Source organism: Vipera berus, assembly GCF_964194415.1.
Source record: "Vipera berus genome assembly, chromosome: 1".
In the NCBI taxonomy this organism is placed as follows: domain Eukaryota; kingdom Metazoa; phylum Chordata; class Lepidosauria; order Squamata; family Viperidae; genus Vipera; species Vipera berus.
The window spans coordinates 113,193,907-113,216,314 of NC_138202.1; the positions used below are offsets into that span (position 1 = coordinate 113,193,907).

Genomic DNA, 22,408 nt, shown 5'->3' on the forward strand with positions numbered 1-22,408 from the left:
TCCACTGTTGGCAGCTGTGTAGTACAATCAACATCTTAATTTATATTCCAGTGATAAATCTAACAGGTTTTCTTTTTTTCCAGGGTGCAGGGGAAAAAAAAAGTTCAAATGATGCTATTTGGAAGAAATGGAATGAAATCCTACAACTATGCCAAGAAAAGGAGGGTCTGCAGAATATGCAAGCCCGTGTTCCATGTTGATTGAGTGGAAAATAACTAAGCACTTACAGATAATGACTGTCCATAGAGGAAAAGCAGGTTTGCTGAGGATGATTTGCTCATGCTGGAATTTTTTGCAGTCAGAGGCAGGGAGTGAAGCGGAGGTGAGGCATTCCTCCTTTCTTCTCAAGGAAGCATGATCAAGGTGGGGTATTTGATGTGTTTCTGAATGTATCCACTGTAGGTTTTATTAATATCTGCTTTTATCAAATTGTATCCACTGTGTGTAAACAGCTAGGAGTGTTCTCACCCTATCAGGCAATCTACAAATAAATTCATAGGTTAAATGAAAGAACTCGCCTCAGGTGGGAGTTCTCTGGCTGATCAGGAAAAAAGATGAGTAGGTTGGACCTAGTTAGGTCAACCTAGAAGGTACACTGGGCTAAAAAGACCAATGCCACATAGGTTAGGGCTCCTTTTATTGGAACAGCTACAGTAATGGGTTCTTGAAAGTCTGAATGTACTTCTCCCTCATTTTTATCTTCATGGGAATTAAGGAGGAGCCTTGTCTGAAAAGTTTTCTCAAGTTGGTTTCTTGAAATGAGCCTAAGTCATTTGATCCTTACCTTGGTAGAGGCTCTTCCTCCTGTTCTCCGAGGCCCCTCCCTTCATCCTTTGCAGGTTAGTATAGATAGTCATCAACTTACAACCATATTGGAGATGGAATTTCTGTCATAAGTCATGATGGTTGTAAGTCAAGGCATCTGAGTGACCCACTTTTTTGCAGTGATTGATAAGCAAACTCCACGGGTCAATACATTCCTGTGGGTGTTTTTTTGCCCAGAAACTACTCAAAAAGGACAGTGTCTGGCAAAAAGCAGCATGTAAATAGTGTCACATGATTGTGAAACATTGCAACTAGCCATAAATACAAGCCAGTTTCCAAGAACCCAGAAGGTCAAGTGACTGCAGAGGGAGGTATCACCATCGGAATTCTGGAATTAGACGCTATTTGGGGGGGGGTGTCTGTCATAACACTAAGCAACTGGTCATTAAGTGAGGACTATAACTATATTTGAATGGGAGGCTACCAAGAAATTCAAGGGTTGGTAGAATACCTTGGGGAAAAGATCCCAGAAAAAGATAATAGCAAACCATTTCCACAGTCTTACCTAAAAACATTATATGGCCGCATAGACATCTGTTCCTAACCATAATGTCAAGTATGACATGCACCATTATATGTACACAAGGACATAAAGAACAGACTTGGCATTATGATGTCACAATGCACATTTTGTCATTTGCCCCCCTTCAACATCTTTATGCACAAATATGTTCCTGTAATCCCAGACTGAGCACAATTCTTAGACATCTTCATTATGCAAAAATTAACTTTGAGCTGAGTCTTAGGATTATTAAAAATAATAATAATATTAATAAATAGTAAATAACAGATAATAAAAATAATATTAATAATATTAAAAATAGGGTGTGCGGAAGTGTTTGTGTGTTTTTGACTCACAAATAAAATTACTGCTGCCTCGGGACAAGAGATACTGTGTGCATGCATGTGATGTGATACTGTGAGAGATGTATGAATATTGTGATTCCACAGAACAGGGGCAATGGGTTGAATATATGAATATTAATAACTTAAAATGTTCCTAGCTCCCTGTAATCCCATTTACCAACTCTTTGAAGATGCCTGTGACTAATGCTGGCCTAAAAGTGCCTGAAGAAACCATCATTACCCACTAATTGTGCCTATTTGGGTTTTTAATTCCTTCCTTCCCATGGCACAATTAGTAAAGCTTCTTATGACATAAAATTTTTTGGTTTAACCCAAGAAGACAGAAATGCTGGCTGGGAATTTAAAGTTGAAATCCTTACGTCTCAAAATTGCCAAAGTTGAGAAATGCTGATCTAGATCAAAAGATAGCCAAGCTTACTCAGACCAGTTCACTTCACTGACAGAAATCATGTTATAATTGCACTTTTATAGTCCAAATGTTTTACGAATGCAGGAGTTAGATACAAATTGCTATTAAATAAATGGTTTGGCTATTAAATACTACATAAAGTTGTCCGTATCTCACTTTAAGCACATTTTAAAAATTTATTTCCATCTTGAATCTTTAGGGTAAAGGATCAGGATCAGAATCAGAATAACAGAGTTGGAAGTGACCTTGTAGGTTATGTAGTCTAGTCCAACCCGCCACCCTACACCATTTCTGATAGATGGCAGTCCAGTCTCTTCTTGAAAGATGGACCAGATTCACCATTTCTGATTTTCAGTAACATTTTTTATCCCTACCCCAGCTTTGTCAGGCAATGTGAGCTGAGAGAGTGAGCCAAAGTCACTCAATGGGTGTTCATGGTTGAGTGGGATTGAACATGGCCCTCCCTAAGTCCTTAATTACTATATGTCATTGGCTGTGACATCTAGTCAGAAACTGATCCTCTGCTAGCTGTCCTGTCATGGTTCCAACAAATGAAACTCTTCAAAGAACTTTAAGGCATTGTTTACCTTAAAGAATCTTTAATAGAAAAGCATAGCTTCGGCACATACATGGTTGAAGCCGAAATCTGAATTCCCTTCCCCTAAACACATAGTATCAAAGCACAATTCCCACCTCTAATTTGCAGTCATAAATCACATTCTCCAATTCGTTTGAAATGCAAACTTCCCCTCCTGTTTCCAATCCATTTCTTATCATCTCTTATTTCAAAAGCTCCAGAATTGTTATGTCTAATTAACTCCCATCACATTCTTCCTCCTTTTCAAGTATCATTAATTCTAAGAGTAAAGCATAGAAAGAAAAAGGCTGCATCTCCCTATGTTGTCAAAACAAGAGCCTCCGATGTTAGCAGCATTGACAGTCCTACATCAACCACTGTTCTGTGATCTAATTGTGATCTAATCTAATTGTGCAATGGTTTCTAATTTCTTTCTGCTAGCTCCCTAGCAGAAGATATGTGCATTTGTATACATAAAACATTGAGATATTCTGCTCTGGAAATGTTTTTTTCTGTCTTATCCTGCCTCCAACCACTACATACGCTGATGTTGTGAGGAGGCGAAGCAGCTGAAATGAGGGGTTCTGTCTTAGCAAACCCATAGCTCCAATTAATTCTGCTGCTTTTCTGTGGGACTACCCCCTTCCAGTCCCTGATCTCCCTTAGCTCTCTTTCAGCTCTGAGGGAACCCAGATCCTTCTGAGCTCCCCCAATGGGTCTTCCTGTCACTTGGTTGATCTACAGAGTGTAAAGCTTGATTCCCTGGGCTTAAAGAAAATATAACTGAATAACAGAGTTGGAAGGGACCTTGGAGGTCATCTAGTCCAACCCCCTGCTCAGGCAGGAAACCCTATACCATTTCAGACAAATGGTTGTCCAATCTCTTCTTAAAAACCTCCAGGTTTGGGGCACCCACAACTTCTGGAGGGAAGTTGTTTCACTGATTAATAGGTCTAACTGTCAGGAAATTTCTCCTTAGTTCTAGGTTGCTTCTCTCCTTGACTAGTTTCCATCCGTTGCTTCTTGTTCTGCCTTCAGGTGTTTTGGAGAATAGCTTGACTCCCTCTTCTTTGTGGCAGCCCCTCAAAGTAATTAGACATATAACTGAAAAGACTTTGCCCTTGTGTTTTGAAAGCATGCCACACAGGAATTCCCGTCCCAGTGGTTGGGGTTTTCAAGAGCCCTGACTCATCCTTTCTTCTCATCTAATTTCATAGGATGGTTAAATAGCTTTGCAGGCTCCCACAGAGTTCACCTCCTTTTACAAACGTCTCCTCTTCAACAGCACTTATCTGGCAACTGCAGATATCCAGACGGCCACTAGATGGCAGCCAGAAAATACAAAACTGTCATTCTTAACTGCAGCCTAGAAGGTAATAGATCAACAGTTGACCAGTCAATCAGTAGTTTCAAGAAATAATGAAAAAGTTAAATCAGACAAGGGTATGAAAGGAAAGAAGGAAAAAAATGTAATGCATAGGTAAGCATGCTGGCTTTTCACATGGTTAGACAATGCTGGAATTTCAGCTGAGGGAATCATTACCTCACCCTAGACTAGTATGTGATTCTCTGTATGAACAGCATCTTAGACATATTTTGGGATATGCATTAAGGGTGCACTGTGGCTAGTAAAATTTAGGGTAGTGTGATTTTTTGCCAGCTCTGGGGCAGGAGACCCGATGTGTGCACATGACCTGAATCAATAGTATTTCTCAGTCAGCCTTGACATGCAAAGCTTCAAACTTTACAGGAAAGGTAGCAATCATCATATGAATTCATTGCTCTGCCCAGAAAAGCCCCAGGCACAACACAAAGGTATGTGCAATAAAACTGATGAAAGACATTGAAGTGTCTGCTCTAAACAAACATCACAATACAAAAAATAAGTGCCCACCATCTGTTTGCCAATAACTCAGCAAATTTATGAGTTTCATATACCTGTTCTCTCACCATCATGTCATACTTGGTGTGCTTATTTTTAAGTATTCTAATTTGCTATCATACTTGCTAGGAGGCAGGTCCAAATGTAACCAGTGGGACTTTTATCCAAGTGAACATATTTAAGTCTGAATTGTAAAGCATGCACGTAGGGAACATTTATGCAAACTAAGCAGTTCAGCATTTACTGAAGCAATTTAATTCCTTCTAGGGCAGAAAAAATTAGATTTGCTTGGTAGAGCAATTTTCTGAGTTTCCTTCATGCACAATTTTATTCAGGAGCTTCCTTGGTGTTCTAGTTTAGAAACAGGTATTTGTGACATTTAATAGTAAGATAAAATATATCAGATGTTATTGTTTCATGGATCTTGATTGCAAAATAAATCTACTCAACGTACAAAATGAGAAATACAATGCATCTTTCCTCTTCACATCTGGTGTTCAAAGATTCAAATTCTCTTCAAAAATATTCCAATTTAAAAAAAGAGTTTTGGGGTGCTTCATAAAACTGGGATAAACTGTGACATAAGATGGTACAATAATGTCTAATTATAAGATCATAATGCTCAAATGATATTGCTTTGGCTCACTCTTTCTTTATAATAATCTGAGTTATAACCTTCCTTCCTTCCTTCCTTCCTTCCTTCCTTCCTTCCTTCCTTCCTTCCTTCCTTCCTTCCTTCCTTCCTTCCTTCCTTCTTTCCTTCCTTCCTTCCTCCTCCCTCCCTCCCTCTCTCCCTCCCTCCCTTCCCAGTACTCATGCCTCCCTAATTTTATCTCCACAACTCCATGGACAGTTAGAGATGTGTTTTGATACAACAATCAATACATAAACACTAATTGAGCTGGAGAAAATTTGGCCTATGAGAACCTTTCCATGCATGTTTTTTCCAGGTCTCCAAGTTGTTAGAAAACTCCTAGCTAATACTGGTCTAGTTGCACCCTGGCAACTGGAAGAGGCCTGTGAGTTGGATGCAGTTCCCTTCTACATATAAATAGACAGATTTGACTCAACAGAGGCATTTGTATTTCATATTTTTCTGTAAGAATGAGAGGGAGTCCCATGACTGATAACTGGCAACATCTCTCAGGAAACTCACTTATTATTCATGACCATCTGTTCAGATGCAAGAAGAGAGAATGTCCTTGTATTTTTGGAAAGAGGGGGATGGGCTGGCTCCTGATGCCATTACGTTTGAGCATCAGGCACAGGTGGGAGATTCATGGCAGGGGGTTATCCAAATGGTTACACAGGCAGATGGGTGGCACATAAAGTGAACATGATGACAGCACATATGTACCATCACTGAGAGGGCAGGCAAACTTTAGCACCTGGAATTTAGTATAATTTTAGTATAATTCTAATTCTGGAGCACCAACCAGAACCAGATCAACATAGTGGCTCATGTATGGTGTAGTGTAGACACTAAGCACATGCTCAACTTAGAAACTTGTCATCAGAAACCCGGGACTTAAACTAACAAGTTCTTTCAAAGAAAAATCTATTCCCTATTTTATCTTTAGTATTTTTATTCAGCATTTAATTTAGGAGCAAAAAAAGTCTCTTTATAGCCATTGCTGTTGTTAGATATCTGGGAGTCAGATATGTGACCACTTGCTGATATATTGAAGGTTTGTTAAGGTCATCCAGTAGATGCTGATCTACCCTAAATAAGAATGAAGCAAAAGGAGTTTGTGGGTTAACTACGTATATCCAGAGTTGATACTAATAAATATAGTGATTTATGGGGAGTATTAGCAGACGCAATCAGTAGGTTACAAGCAGAAGCGACTACAGCACAGGTCTGCAACCCACGGCTCCGGAGCCGCATGCAGCTCTTTCAGCCGTCTCCTGTGGCTCCCAGTCCTCTGACGTGCAGTCCAAAAAAAAAAAAGTGGGACTAAAAAAGTTCAACCAATCAATTCAAATATGCAGGGTAGGTGCATATCTTGCCTTGGCTCCACTCTTCAGTCAAACCCTGTTCTGCACATGCGCACATGTACGCGCATGTGCACACATTTTTTGCGGCTCCCAGATTTTCCTTTTGTGAGGGAACCGGTTCCGAGTGGCTCTTTCACTGTTTCAGGTTGCTGACCCCTGGACTACAGTATTACGAATTGTCATCCAAAATCGTATAGTTCTGGATTACCTTTTAGCTAGCCAAGGAGATGTTTATGTTCTCATTAATTCTAGCAGTTGCACTTTTATTGATCAACAGGATAAGGTTCTTGCTGATGTCTAGGTAATCTCAAACCAGTCTGCCAATGTTCATGCTATTGCACAAACTGATAATTCCTTACCATCCTTCTTCAATCTATGGCACTCTCTCCCCAATTGGCTACCCAGTTTTGGGTGGTTAAAATTGCTAATTGTTATGATAACATTTTTTTGGAGTGATTGGACTCACGGTGTGGTGCTATACGCAGTTTTCCTTAGAGATCCTCTGTGCTTAAGGGATTGTTTCAAAAAAGGGATGATGCACACACTCATGGTTCTAAACTTCTACACTCCTAACCATGATCCCAATTATTACTTATGCTTCCAACACCCCAAAAAAGCAACACATCAGTGCCTTCACTATGGGTTGGTACAGAGCAGGGGTCTTCAAACTTGGCCCTTTTATGACTTGTAGACATCAACTCCCAGAATTCCTCAGCCAGGCATGCTGGCTGAGGAATTCTGGGAGTTGAAGTCCACAAGTCATAAAAGGGCCAAGTTTGAAGACCCCTGGCACAGAGTGTTAAAGGGGGAAATGATGGAGTAGCTTAAAGCCATTTGAGAAAGTTTATTCTTTCATTAGGCAGACAGTTAAAACTGCAAGTGGTTGCCTCCCCATAGGGGTCCCAAAAGTTCATCATCAGTATAGTCAAAATCATGCCCAGAGGCAGGGAGCTTAGATAATGAAGCACACTCCCCAGTGAAAATATAATTGCCTAGTGATGTTATGCAGGGAGTTATTTATTTGCATTGACCAATAATAATTAAAGCTGTATAACTTCCTTGCCTGAAACTGTCTAAATATGCTGTAAAACTGCAAACTTGTGCAATTGATTTGTGGCATCTGCCCCAAGTTTATCTCTTTGGAATAAAAGAAGGGTTTCTAGCCTCCACTATTTGTGTGTGTTTCATTGGCTAATCACACCAGGTGAACAAAGCCAGAGTTCTTTGGGCCAACAAAGAGAATGGAAATCCTGCTTTTCTTTTAGAAATAGATCACCAAAAGAGGTGGGTTAACTTAATCCATTTCTTTTTTCCCCTCCAAAGCTGACATGTGTTTTTTCTTTTTTAAATTTAAAGTCCTATCCTGGATGCAGATTTTATATCACAGACCTACATCACCATCTCTGCTGTTTTACTATTGTTATATGAATGAGTCCAAAAGTCAAACCATTCCAAGAAATCTACCGATTATGTCGTTTTGTATTTCTGCTTTTGTACTACAAAAAGAGAGAGGCGGACTAAATTGTGTAGGGCAGGCTGTAGTACAGCGGGAACAGAGGGAGATAATCCTTCAACCTTTGGTAGAGGGCTTCTTCCTGGCAGAGAGACCATTCAAGGAAGGTCTCTCTGCCAACTGACTGGTTATGTTGATCCTGAGCAACCACATAGATTTTCTCATGAAAATTTTCTTCATCAAGATTATTGGGTTATTTCATTGTAGAGCATTTGGAGGGAAGATGAGACAGGAATGCCTGCTTGCACCAGCCCAGCTGTGCCTATGAAAAGCTACTAACCCTATATTGGTGTTCTCACTGTGAGAATGTAGCATGCAACATCTATGCACTCACTGATTTATTACAAGCTCAGGAGAAGCATGTGTTATCTATTACCCCCACCCTCCACAGCACATCAGTGCTTCGGAGTACAGGCCTTAGCAACATATCAGTAAAAGTTCTCTCATGTCAAATAAAGTTCCCTCATGCCCATAAACAATACTAGAATCAGCGGAGGGAAGCGGTCATTTAGGCCATCAAATCAGACTTCCTGCTAAGTGCAGGAATCCAAATGGAAGCCTCTCAGACAGTCTGATTATTAACAAGAAAACAGAGGGGTAGGATTTTGCCCACACAGACCTCCTTGTTCTCTAATCCCCAAAAATGAATGAATGGATTACAAAACAGGACACAGCCTCCCTTTTCAAGGCTTGATAGTTGGAATGAGAGTTCTGTGAGATTTGTATCCCAGACATCTGAAATATAAGAACTTGCTTTTTAAAGCATCTGTTCCTAGTTTTAACAGGTTCTATTTCCTATCTAGCTTTAATTCAGAAAATGTTTTCCTGCTACATGAAATCCATTTCCTAAGAAGATTCATTGTCTGTATAATCTAATCCTTGAAAAGATCTTTAAGCTGTCAGCGGCTTCTTCTCTGTGCTAAAACAGTCTGTTCCCTAGACACCATTCACAGGAGATGCTTAAATTACCTTTATTGAATGCCGTGTTTTTCCTTAGTGGCATAGCTTCTGCTTTGGTAAAGGGATAGTCTGGGCTGCAAGAGAGCACAACCTTTCTAGAATTTACACCTTGTGGGGATCCTCACCATTATATGGTAGCATGGAAAGAGATGTATTTTCTGGAGAAGTCAGATACAGGTCTGTGTGTGCTATAAAAACACATGGTATATCCATCCAAAAGCAAGCTATTTGTCACATGCAAGAATTAAAGCTTTGCCCTTAGGGAAATCTTGCTTTCAAAATGTTGATCGGTAAGCATTAAGAGCTGGAGGGAGCTTAAAGATATATTTTAATGCTTCTTTGGACCATAAGTAATGGATTCCGCCACACCACCATTCGTTGCATTTTTCAAACCATTCCCAATGCCTTTCCAATCCCTCCTAGGATTCCCCCATTTCATCTGCACCATTCCTGAATTCTGAATGTATTCAGCAAGGCTTTGCTCTGGAGTGCACAGGGAGATCTTTAGCAAATACCAGGCAGCCACAGTAGCACATGCTCTGCCTCACAATATGCCAGTTGTGAAGTTATCCCACCCTGGACTGAACTTCCAGAGGTCCATGAATTAAAAAAAATATCTTCTGTGCCATCACAAAGAGACAAAGTTTGAATTCATCCAGGAGCAGGTGTAGGAAGCGCCAGGTGGCATCCCAGAAAATCCTGATTCAAAGCTGGCTATTTCTTGAGCTGGACTAAATGAAATAGAGGTAGGAAGGTGAACAGGCCAATCTTGTCTAGTCAGAGTGAATTACCATACAGACAGGCTGACCTCAGTGAAACTCATGTTTTCTAATGCAAGGGAAGAAGGAATAAAATGATTTTCCAAGGGTGTCAAGGAAACAGAGTCTCGGGGATTTTGCAGTGTGTTGCCGCTGGCGTGCTCTTGATATCATATGATGTATGGGGGTGCAAACATGTGATATTGATATAGATATAGTTATATTACTTTCCATCTTGCATGTGCCACTGCAAGATTGCAAATTAGAAAGTCAGCCAACTAATCAGACGTTCACAAAATTACTACATGAGGATCAAAAAGACGACAGATTGCCTAGAAATCATATCAGAACAATGCTTAGTTATTTGTGAGGTTAAGATTTTTTTTATCCTGTTGGTGTTCCTACATTCTTTTTACAAATTTTAAAATTAATAACAAAAAAGATATTTTTATTTACATTTATTTACTTATCAAATTTATAGAGCCACCCATCTCACCAAAAGTGACCTATTGGGTGCAAATACATCACCCACAATGTTTTCAGTAACCATGAAATATTTTTCCATAGAATTTCTCTTTTTTTCTCCTCAATTTCATTTTCATTTTTCAAGCTGCCATTTCTTATTTCTCAAAATACAAATATTTAGTGTCCTATGACTGATGTGACCTTGAATTACAAATTACCCAATCAAATTTACTATTCTAAGGATGGATCTATCATGCATGATACATCTGTATCCACTCCACTTCCTCTCTTCTTCTGCCCCTGTATGATGTCAACTGCTTCTTGAGGTCAAGCACACATAAACTGAATAAATAAAGCATTCACACTTTATAAACAGGCTGGTCTCCATTTGCTAATAAATGGTGAAAAGGGGAAGGAAAAGTTCATTGGCTATTGAATTTTATACCATATATATAAAATAAGGCCCAGTGAATTTACATCTCAGTAGATAAGCACAATATTGCATCCTCTGTGATGATAGTGTTCCTATTGGACATTGGAATTAAACAGGACCACACCAGAGCCCAGGTAGGTATTGCATGAGCAGAGGTCATCTCTGTGATGGTGCTGTGCTCTATGTGGGATTACATTTTTACCATAATTCAAAGAGAGGAGAAAGATTAATGAATCTTCAAAACAAATTGGTTGAGCATTTATAGCAAGCAGTAGTCCACATAGCTAATGATGCACATCTTTGTAAAAGTTCACTCTGTCAAATGTTTATTCACATATGAGCCTTTTAGTTTTCTTCTCCAAAACAGGCAAACAGGGCAACAGTACTTGAATCTCAACCATAAGACACACGTGACAATGATTGCAAAAATGTGACTTAAGCAACTTTAGCTGGAAGTAATTTTGCCCAAATTTATCCGAAATAATCAAGACTTGATTCCCAACAAAGGAATGAATGAAGTAAAAAAATTGTGATTCAAATATATATTTATATCAAAGCAGGACCCATTCACTCCCAAGAATTTGACTTCCAAGTCAACACGTCCGAAACACAGGTGAAGTCAAGTACATAAAATATTATAAGCTTTCCTTTTCAGCCTTCAATGAGGAAAATAATGTGGAACCGCAAGACTCAGCGTAAAAAAACTTTTAAGAATAACTGGCTCTCCAAGTTGGTGATTCAGAATGTTGGAATCAAAAGTCCACCAGCTAATAGGAAGCCATCTGTATTTATATATCTTTTTCTCTTACTGTTTTAGCTATGATTCTTTTCCAAGGCTTGGGTAGTCTTATTTGGCAATCCATCATCACATAATCATCTGTCACTGCTATTACGGTTTGTGAGAAATATTTAGATTATTTTTTTAACTCTTATAGTCTCACAAATTCATTGTTCCAACGCATTGGCCTCCTGGAGTTATTTAAGCACCGTGTTGGATTATTTTCAATGAAGTGCAGGTATGCCCTTAGCTTTGTCGAAGTGGGTGCCACATGGATATAGGTTTCCTCAAGGTAGCCAACATTTGATTCCAGTGAGTGATGCCCATGCCTCCTGCAGCTGGGCCTATGACAACATGGCCAATATTTTCAGCCCTCCCATCTTCACAGCATTCTGCGACCGTCACCCGAAGAGAGAGTTCCTGTAAAGTCATAAATTAGGGTTAGAATCTTTGATGGTATACAGTGCATTGGAATTCTGCTACCTTCAATCGACAAACTACACCTAGTTATGCATTTTAGTTTAAGTAAAGCAATGCAATTAGAAGGTTGAAAGTTGGGGAATTTGCCCAGAGTCACAAAGCTTGCCCATCTTACCCTTTTCAACAGCTCTGCAATGCTGCCCGGTGTCCTCATTCCTGCACTCTGTCATCTCTTTGAGCCTTCAGTGGGATTTCATTCTGGTGCTCCGTTATTTCATTGGTACAAAAACTGGCAGCCAACAGACACCCCACATTTGTGATGAGAGAGAAAAAGGCTAAAAATCCCCAGATGGCCACTGTGCTGGGGGAGTGGCAAGACCATACCACAGAGCAACAGGAGAGAGCTGAGAGGGAAACTGCAAGATACCACTGTGTTCTGGTAGCAGATGGTAGGGAGAAGTTCCAGGAATTCGGTGCTGAAATTTCCCACCAAAGTGACTTGAACTGGCCCACAGCTGTAAAGGAAATGCTGCAAAACTATATTCACGGTGTTTCTTTTGGCACAGATCATCACTTCAGCTTCTCAAGAGCCATGAAAGCCCCACAACGTCATGAGAAAATTGTTTCTGCGTACACCAGTATAATCTTTCATTTTGTCCTAAGCCACTCTGAAAAGCCAGCAATTATGCAATGGAACATGAACCGTGAAACTATGATCTTGTACCTACAGAGCTCCATCAAGACCAAAGCGTCTTCTCAGAAGCCACTTCTGTAGTACTGGCTTATATTTTTTTAAAAGTAATCAGACTAACTGGCTTTAGTTTAATGAAATATTTAATGTAGTTTAATATTTTTTGGCTTTTCATTCTGAATATGATCAACCCATTCAAAAACCAACTTCAGTTTTTATCTCTCCAGTAGGTAGGTAGCCTGTGATTTAAATAAGCCATTCAATCTACAGGCCTGATTTCTGGGGTTTGGAGGTAGTTAAAGACATAGCAGGAACAAGAAGGATGGAAAGGAAAGGAAAGGAAAGGAAAGGAAAGGAAAGGAAAGGAAAGGAAAGGAAAGGAAAGGAAAGGAAAGGAAAGGAAAGAAGGAAAGGAAAGGAAAGAAGGAAAGGAAAGGAAAGGAAAGGAAAGGAAAGGAAAGGAAAGGAAAGGAAAGGAAAGGAAAGGAAAGGAAAGGAAAGGAAAGGAAAGGAAAGGAAAGGAAGATGTGGAAAAAGTCATTTATAATTGACTTTTTCAAGCAAGGCTTGAAAAACTGCACGAGAGAAGTACAAGACAGTTGTCTGAGAAAGTCAAATTTTAGAAGTTTCATCTTGGATGAATTTCTTAAACCACTCCAAAATGTGTCTTCAAATGCACATTCTATTATTTAGGAAAAGCTCTGCTCCTCTAATGTAGACTGAAGTGTATGACCTCAACCTTTCAACAGGAATTAGCAACTGGATCTTTATTTATTCTAAGTTAGTCGTTGCTCTGTTTGCAAATGAAACATTAATAGGTCTTCAGGCCATCTGCAGATTTATGTATAATATTTTTTATCGTGGTTCCTATTCTGCTTATTTTTGTGAATGCTTGTTCCAGAAGCTTTGTCCTATCTCTTCTGATCATCTCATCTTCCAAGAAAAAGAGGGATAACAAGGAAAGTAAGCCTTTTCTGGGTTATTGTGATATCCCATCCTTTTACTTGTCTCCATGCTACTGCTGAATAAAGCTTCCTCATACAGTATCTTCTCATTTGAAGATTATTCTTTTAGATGGGGTTCATTAGATTTCAGCACAAGAGCTTTTGAATGACTGAAAAGCAAAAGGAATCTTATATTCAGCCTACCAAGTGACATGGTGGTTCAGTTTACGTCTTTTCCCCGGACAGCTTTTTCCCCCCGGAGAATTTAATTTGAAAGCCTCTGCTTTTTATGCCAAATCCCTGTAGACCAGACATGTCAAACACAAGGCCCGGGGGCCGGATCCGGCCCGCAAAGTGGTTTCATGCGGCCCGTGAAGCCATCCTGGAAACAGTGAGGGAACGGCCCCCACTGCCTTGGCCCTGGCCCAGAGACCCTCCTTCTGCCAGAGACCCTCAGATATGTCCCACTCCTGCCCAGGCCCCCATAGGCACCCTTGATGTGAACCATGTAGAGCTGGCCATGCCCACCCAGTAGGCCATACGCACTCTAGCCACGCCCACCCAATAGGCCACCCATGCCCACCCAGGCCATACCCACCCGGTCCCCTGAGGGCAACTGCCATGCTGATGCGGCCCTCAATGAAATTGAGTTTGACACCCCTGCTGTAGACAGAATCTATTTTCCATCAAGAAAAACTTGTGAAATCACCAAGACTAAGACAGGCAGAATTAAATGCTATAAGCCTATTCTGTTTCAGTTTATTTATTTTTGCTGGTCTGAATTTAGCACAGTGCCCTAATTTGGGGCACCCTGCGACAGGCTGCCTTTAATTTCAGTCTGTGATGCACGTAAAACCTTTGGTACACATGATCACTGACATAAGCAGTTTAGTGTAAGGTACAGCATAAACCGCCCTGTATTTATATCTGCCATAATCCCTAAAAGGTCTATGTTTGTTGACAAAACTACTTCTCAATTATTTACAGACTGTCAAAAGTAAGGGTTTTTTTTAAAAAAAATCAGTAAATTTATATGGCCACCCAACTCACCCACAGTGACTCTGGGCAGCATAGAGGAATAAAAAACCCACAATTTAACACACACCCTCATTCACCCAAGTATTTTTTTTAACATTTCTGCTTCATTTTGTAGTTGAGCATTTTGTTCCAATGATCTGGCTTTAATTGCTATGAAAGCACAGTCATGTACCATAAACCCTGCAGATGGAACAGACCTATTTAATTCTACTCTTGTCCCTCCAACTCTGAAGGACACACAGGGGGAGTCACTACTCCAAGTTCTGGGGCCAATGACAATGGTTCTGTTTAAGCAGTCTGCGACTGATGTAAGTCTAGCAGGATATGCTTACATGTAAAATAGTTATATGGACATGCCAGAAGTTAACTTATGATCAAACACCATTCACCTGACTCAGCATAAACTGAAATGAGAAAATGCACAGCTGCCTAGCTGAGCACATTAGAGTGTGTACAAGATCCCAGATTCAATCCCTGGCATCTCTAGCTGAAAGCATCTCAAGCAGTAGGGTTGTGGGGAAAACAACTACTTGAGTCACTGCTGACAATCCTGACTGGAAGGATTCAGAACCAGCTCATCTGTAGTATCACAGGCAACTAGACTCTAGTCAAGTTATAGATCAGGGCCTGAACAGAATATGTGCCCTTCAACACCACTTGCACAATAGCACGTAATGTCTCAGGAATGCTTGGGCTAGAGATGGATGCCAAAACCACCAGCTTGTTTCTGCAGTGTACGTGTTTTAATGCCCGTGCCCATGACAGGGTGGTGGTGGTTCATTGGAGGGCACCAGGTACATCACTTGAACCAGAGAGCTCTTACCTGCAGGACAATTGCTGGCACTGAAAAAATCATGGCCTCATTAAACACTGGATTTGTGTCATCTCTCTTTACTGCAGTTTTTTTCTTGCTGATCTTCCTCCCATCTTGCAGCAAGTACACTTTGACAAAAGGATCTGAAGGAAGAATAAGGAGATGATCCATAGTCCAAAGAAATGGTTTTTGCACCATCCTTATTTTATCTTTGAAACTCTGTCATAGCTTCAGTGACTGCAATTTCTGCTACTGTGTACCACCTCTGTGTTTTTTTTATTCTGGAGATCAAGGATGAATAGAAAATACGCTGCCACATGACCAGAAATATATATATATCACATCATAGTCTGATTTTAAAGCATTATAATCAGGCTCTTCAGGGTAGGTTAACTTCTACAAACACACTTGCTGACCAGAACCAGGAGAAATCCAATTAATTAAAATAGGAAATTAACCGATCATTTCCTAATTTCTTCAAAGACAGTAACCTCCTATAGATTTTCAATTTCTGCTAACAGCTATTTAAGTAGGTTGATGTTTAGAGAGACATTCCAAAATATACAATGGCTGTCCTGCTATGATCTTCTGGAAAAGATCATAGAAACTTGGCAACACATTGTGTCTCCATCCCTCAATCAATCCCTCTCCATATTTTCTGCCTTGAACCTTATATGATTGGAAAAACCAATTATCTATAATGTAGATTTAGCAAATTTTAAAAGTTAAGGTCACGGAGAGGGGAGATTATTATTATTTTTGTATTCTACCTGATGACTGATGTGGGAGGAATGAGATTTTCAGCCACTGTGTTTGTTCCCTTTGGCCCTACAAACCCGCTTTAGAGAACTGGGGCACAGGGGTCACTACACTCCATCTTTTCTACTTTTCAAAGCTTTTACTGAGTGGTTGGAATGAATTTCAGTCTCAGAATCTGGGTAGCAAATGTGGATTATTCACTGCATTTGGAAATAAAGTCATTTGCTACCAGCATACAGAAATCAGAATTCTTCCACTCATCCTAAGGATTTTGTGACATAACAATTTAGTAGAGCTTATCATAGTTTTACACTGATCAATACTTCTCTAATACAGAGAATACATTACAGACATTAGTATGTATATCACTTTTTTCCTCTCCCTGGATTTGTAGCAGAACTAAATTAATCCTTAAAGAAAATATGATAAAATAGATTGCAATACATTATTATTCCAACTCTTCTACTCAACTTGCAAGAGAACCAGATTGTACTCTCAACCATTGCTGACCCATTCACTGAATGCTGTGGCATCATATTTATAATTTTTCCAGCACTGGGGAAGGGGGTGGACGAAGGGACAAAAGGGATCCTACTGACCTGCAGTCATTTTTCCATTAGTCCACACAAGATTCTTGGCTTTAACCACAACTACAGTCAATCGCTCTGCTGTGGGTAAATAGCTAAGACACAGCAGGATTTCACCCACTGAATCAGTTGCCTATAAATACAAAGGAGAGGAACATTCATCATTCAATATTCTACAAGCCTTGCAAAGGAACTAATGGCATAATTTATTTTCTTTTCTCCTGAGTGCGAGCAAGGGGAATACATTAGAATGCCACTAGGAAAGGTGCCCTAAAAACTGAAGTTTAGTATTCAGATAACCTAGAGCAGGGGTCCCCAACCTGTGGGCCATGGCCCATTATCGGTTCATGGCCTATTTGTAACCGGACCAGGTGAGTGGATGGCTGGTGGGCATGTACAGCCCACTCGCAGGTCATGGGTGCATGGGGGCTCTTGTGTGAACGTCACTGGGGCTTGTAGCCTCACTTGCATAAGTATCACAGGCTCATGGCCTCAGTGACGTGAGTGTCACGGAGGCTCATGGCCCCACTTGCACAAACATTTGGGGCCTCATTTGCGTGAGCCTCATGGGTGTTCTCGACCCCCTTGCGCGAGCAATGGATGCTCCTGCACGTGTGCACACACACACGGCTTTCCCTCCCACTAAACCATCCCTTCTTTCTCCCCCCCCCACTCTGGGCCACCAACCTGGGAAGATTGTGGAGCATTACCAAGAGGCTGAAGAAGCTCCCCTAAATACTTTAGTTTCATTTAGTCTTTAGAAATCTATTTTGCCCAGTCCTCCTGCAACTACAGCCTCAATCAAAGAGCTCACAAGTGAGAAGAATAGCTTTTGTCTGACTAACAGCACGGAGATTTTCCTCCATTGCTCTTGGGACTACTGACTCGTTTTTAGAGAACAGTAATGGCAGAACTGGAGACTCGGAGATTCTTGCCTGAAGGAAGGCATGACATATTGAGATACAGCCAAATTATTTTGGCTCCTGAGATAGGAAAATCTTGCAAGGGCCTTTTCCCTTTCATGACAGTACAATAGTAACAAAACCAGCAAGTGATAGGCCTTCCTTTCTGGACTCCAAATCTGTGTGCAGTAATAGGATGAACCTTATTCATGTCCTGCAGATAAAGCCAGGCGTTGAAAGGCCGAACAAAGATACCCAAATCGGACAACTTCAGCTCAGCCACACCAGTGCTGATGTTTCTCTCATCCTCATCAATGCCAAAAACAGAGAATCTCAAGCTGTTTTCCTCCAACGTAGAAGGATCCAAGGGAATGGAAAACTTCTCATCAAAGAAGACGGAGTAAGCACTTCTTTGGATCTGTATAGAGAAAGAGGATGCAGTAGAAGAGGTTTAAAAATATTCAAGTTTAAAAAGCCATCCTGGCAAGGGAGATGAAGCTGTCACTCTTTTTAAAGAGAAGATTATAGTTTAAAGTAGCAATAGCAATAGCATTTAGACTTACATACCACTTCACAATGCTTTACAGCACACTAAACAATTTACAGAGTCAACATATTGCCCCCAACAATCTGGGACCTCATTTTACCAACCTCAGAAGGATGGAAGGCTGAGTCAACCTTGAGCCCGTGAGACTTGAACTGCCGAATTACAGTCAGCTGGCAGTCAGCAGAAGTAGCCTGCAGTACTGCATTCGAACCACTGAGTCACCACGAATATTATTAGTAGCCACTTAATAGATCAGAAAACCTAAATAAATTTGAGCTACCCAAAACCATAACTGACAATATATAAAGGATGTTTTGTCTTATTATGCTTCTTCTTCCCTGACCTGAACAATACCCCAAAGAGACCTTTAATAACTGTTGGAAGAAAGGTCTTCATCGTGGTTCATCCAAGCTGGGAATAAACGTGGCAACTGCTTTGGGAAGAAGGTTGTAGTTTACTGGAGAGGAGAACCAGATAGGAAGATGTCTGGCAGAAAAAAAGGGCTGAACACATGTAGGGAGTGGGTTTTTATACCCACTCAAGCCTTTTGTTTGGAGCTGCTTCCTGTTCCTGTTTAGGCTATTTCCTGTGTCATGAACTTTTGACCTGAGTCAGTGTGTGCCTTTATGGTATTCCTATGGTGATGGGTTAATCCTATTATGTCCAAAGGTCATCTCCTGCTTCCCTGGGGATGGGGTAGGTAGATCTGAGGTGTCTTTGTCTTCCTAAGCTTCTAGCTCCAACCTTCCTAATGGTTTACATCTGCATTTCTTTTTTTTGTAAATATTTTATTAGAATTTTTTAACATAACATAAATCATTATAAAACAGAATGTTGTCTGGGTAACATTTATAAGACAGTCCTTAACAATTAATTTCTATAATCTATATTCCATATGTTAATTATTTGATTTCCTCTTTCCCCAACGTATCTTTCTTTGCAAAACATTACTTTAAGACAGTTATATTTGCTTAACAACAGTTCAATATATAGTTTTAATAATCCTGTATATCATTTTAGTTGCCTTGTCATAAATCCTGTCACCATGTTTATTTCAGCTTATTTCTCCCCTTTTTAACACTTAACTATATTTACCTTGGTGGATTTCATTCTGTTTTTTCCATACCCTCTCATATTTTTATATTTCCCAATCAATAAGTAAAAAAACAAGAAACAAAAAGAAACAAAAAGAAAGAAAGAGCAGCTTATTTCTCCCTCCAAATTCTAAATGTTCTTACAAATAACAATCAGTTCAACATTCAACTATATTTACATTAGTGAATTTAAGTACTAAACTACAAAAAATGACATATGAAAATATGTATTTCTTCTAATTTAATATATATTTATTCCCTCAATTTCTCATTTTTAAACCATACCTAAAAATGTATTTAGTCTATTTAAACTTTGAACATTCCATTCAATAGTTCTAATCATCTAATCCTTTAAATCTCATTCAAAACACATTTTTTATATTTTTCTTATCATCACATTTAAGTAGCTAAAACGTTTGCTTTTGTTTAAATCAATTCAACTCAGAAGAATAGGAAAAACAACAACAAAAAACCACAATTATATCGATTTGGAGGAAGAAAAAATTTCCCTCTAAGAGTAGTATATTTCAAAATTTTCCCATTTCTTAGCCATATTCAAACAAATGTTTCTTTTTGAAGTATTCTTTCTGATATATTCCATCTTTTTTCTGATGTTTCATCATCATTTGTTTCCCTAAATGGAATTTTTTCTCATTCTTTTCCTTATCTTCAAAGTTGTTTAGACGTATTAAAATATTTCCCAATTGAATTAAATCATAATTTTTTATTTTATATGATTCCATCTTCAAGTCTCTATCCTCAAAATTATATTTAATCATCTCTGCTATATTTTCCTGAGAGAGTTCTTGAAGTGAAATTAAGTTGAGAATAAGTTGATTCATGCTCTTAAAGTTCTTCTGCATTTCCTTGTAATTTAAGGTCATTGTCCTTTGAAATTTTTGCTGCTTATCATATACTTCCTTTTTTGGAATGAGCGTTTTATAAGGTTCCTTCTCTGAGTCTCTGTCTTCAGAATCTTGTTCAGTCATCTCTACTGTATTTTCCTGAGGAATTTCTTGGAGTGAAATTAAGTTGAAAATGAGTTGATTCATACTCTCAAAGTTATTCTGGATTTCTATGTAGTTTAAAGTCATTGTACTTTGAAATTGTTGTCGCTCATCACATGTTTCCTTTTGTAAAGTATGCATTTCTATAGAACTGGTTTCTGCTTGGAGGAAGGGAGACCTGGGGCCATTAAGAAAACTGGGCATGCTTTCCTGCCTCTTCAAGATCCTTTCAGGAAATATATTTTCCTGCCCTTTTTAATATTTCCTTCTCTGGGGAGCTGACTTCCCACATAACCAAAGTCATAAATGGCACTAGCAGAAATCTATAGAGACACGAGAGATTAGCCATTATTTTGCAGGGACTATTCCTTATCCCAACGAAGAGCAATAATACAATTATTAAAACAAGTCAACAAATCTGAACAGTGTAAGGATCCCCTGATTCTAAATTGCAAGTTTTCCACAGTGCACTGCAAATTGCTCTATAGCAGAGGTCCCCAACCTTTTGGGCACTAGGGACCGGTTCCGTGGAGAAAAGTTTTTCTGGGGGCCTGGTTTTGTGTGCTACCTGCATCCCGCAGATGGGGCTTTGCTTGTTTGTGTGGACCAGTTGCTGGCATGCCGTGGCCCGATACTGGTCCACGGACTAGGGGTTCAGGACCCCTGCTCTATAGGACAGTTAAATCCTGATCTAATGAGAAACATGCTATTGCAGAATGAGGGGAGAGAGGGAAATCACAGTCCATTTTGCAGCAACAGCAAATTTCAACTGCTCTTCAAATGTAGCATGGCCTGCGAAAAGCCCCAAGGAGTGCTTAAAGAGAAAACAAGGCAGAAGACACTGAATGAGGACTCCTGAAGTGAGGTAAAAGATCTATACACAGCTATAACATATGTAGCAATGTGAATGCTACGGAGATCACAGTTGCCAGAGGCCAGCAAAAGGGAAACCTCAGCTCTCAGAAATGCTAATGTCCAGGATTAGAAAAGGTTCAGTGGGAATTTACTATTGCAAGGCCTTCCAACGGCTTGAGGCCAGGTTATTTGAAGGATCATCTTTTCCCAATTATATCTACTCAACCACCAGATCAGGGAGGCAGGGTAAGGAGGTCTTCCCCATGGTGGCTCACCTCGGGGAACATCATCCCTGCAAAGATAAGATTGTCCCCCATCTTGATACTCCTTTGAAAAGCCCTGAAGACATGGGTTTGCCGACAGACCTGGTACCCCAGGGTGATATGGAGCCCATCAAATGGTTTGATTGTTGTCACTTGGAGGATGGGGGTTAATACTACTACTACTACTACTAGTAGTAGTAGTAGTAGTAATAATAATAATAATAATAATAATAATAATAATAATAATAATACACAATCTTGCTAGCACATGTCAAAGCCTAATACTCTGATTCTCCTAAAGATGGCTGTTGTGTTTTTCCTTGTTCCTATTTTACCCCTGTAATTATCCAGAGAAGCTGAAAGCTTGGCTAAGGTGAAGAGGTGAGTTTTGTGATCTGAACCACATTTCCTTAGTCTGTTCTATCTACCACATCACAATGGCTCTTATTGTGCTTTGTCTATTCAGATTGCAGTATTTGGATGATATTTTTGGCTTTACTTTAAATGTTAGCCCACATTATAGGATGAACCTCAGAATTTAAGCAAGGAAAAAGTGGTTTTTTATGAAAGACTTAAAACTACCAGTTCAGCCTCAGCCACCTTCAGTCATTTTCCTCAGGGGCCTTTGTCTCTGTTTCCATCTGCCAGAAACCCTACTTATGTATTGTGATCCATGCTAATTAGTTTTATAACTACTTGCTGATTCTCTGACATCTGGCCCCATACTGACAGATCCTGGTTTATAGCTGCCACCTGTTGCCAGCACCACCCCTTCCTATTAATCCAGAAGCATTTTCCAGTCCTGGGTCAGAGGGTTACAGAAAATTCCCTACTTTTGGCTTAGGCATTGTGCAAAATCCATAGCACTGACTCCTGTCTGTGTTTCCTCTGTGAATAATGTGCTGTGCACTTTTTGCCAGTTATAGCATTTTCCTTACACTCATTTTCCAAACTGTTTGCATTACATCAGTCATGATTCCACTATTTAAGCAGTAATAGTTCCCCAAATTAAAAGTTTTATA

General features: G+C 39.7%; 1 protein-coding gene across 1 annotated transcript in view; it reads right to left on the bottom strand.

Annotated features, from left to right (window-relative positions):
* Positions 1-11,049: 11,049 nt before the first annotated feature.
* Positions 11,050-22,408, bottom strand: part of SYT12 (synaptotagmin 12) — a gene marked incomplete at its 5' end in the record, with an annotated part of 35,794 nt that continues 24,435 nt past the window's right edge. The window contains 4 exons of the mRNA XM_081346004.1: positions 11,050-11,885; positions 15,382-15,515; positions 16,731-16,851; positions 17,823-18,038. Coding sequence (XP_081202130.1) covers positions 11,712-11,885; positions 15,382-15,515; positions 16,731-16,851; positions 17,823-18,038 — 645 coding nt within the window. The 3' untranslated portion in view covers positions 11,050-11,711. The remainder of the gene's footprint in view (positions 11,886-15,381; positions 15,516-16,730; positions 16,852-17,822; positions 18,039-22,408) is intronic.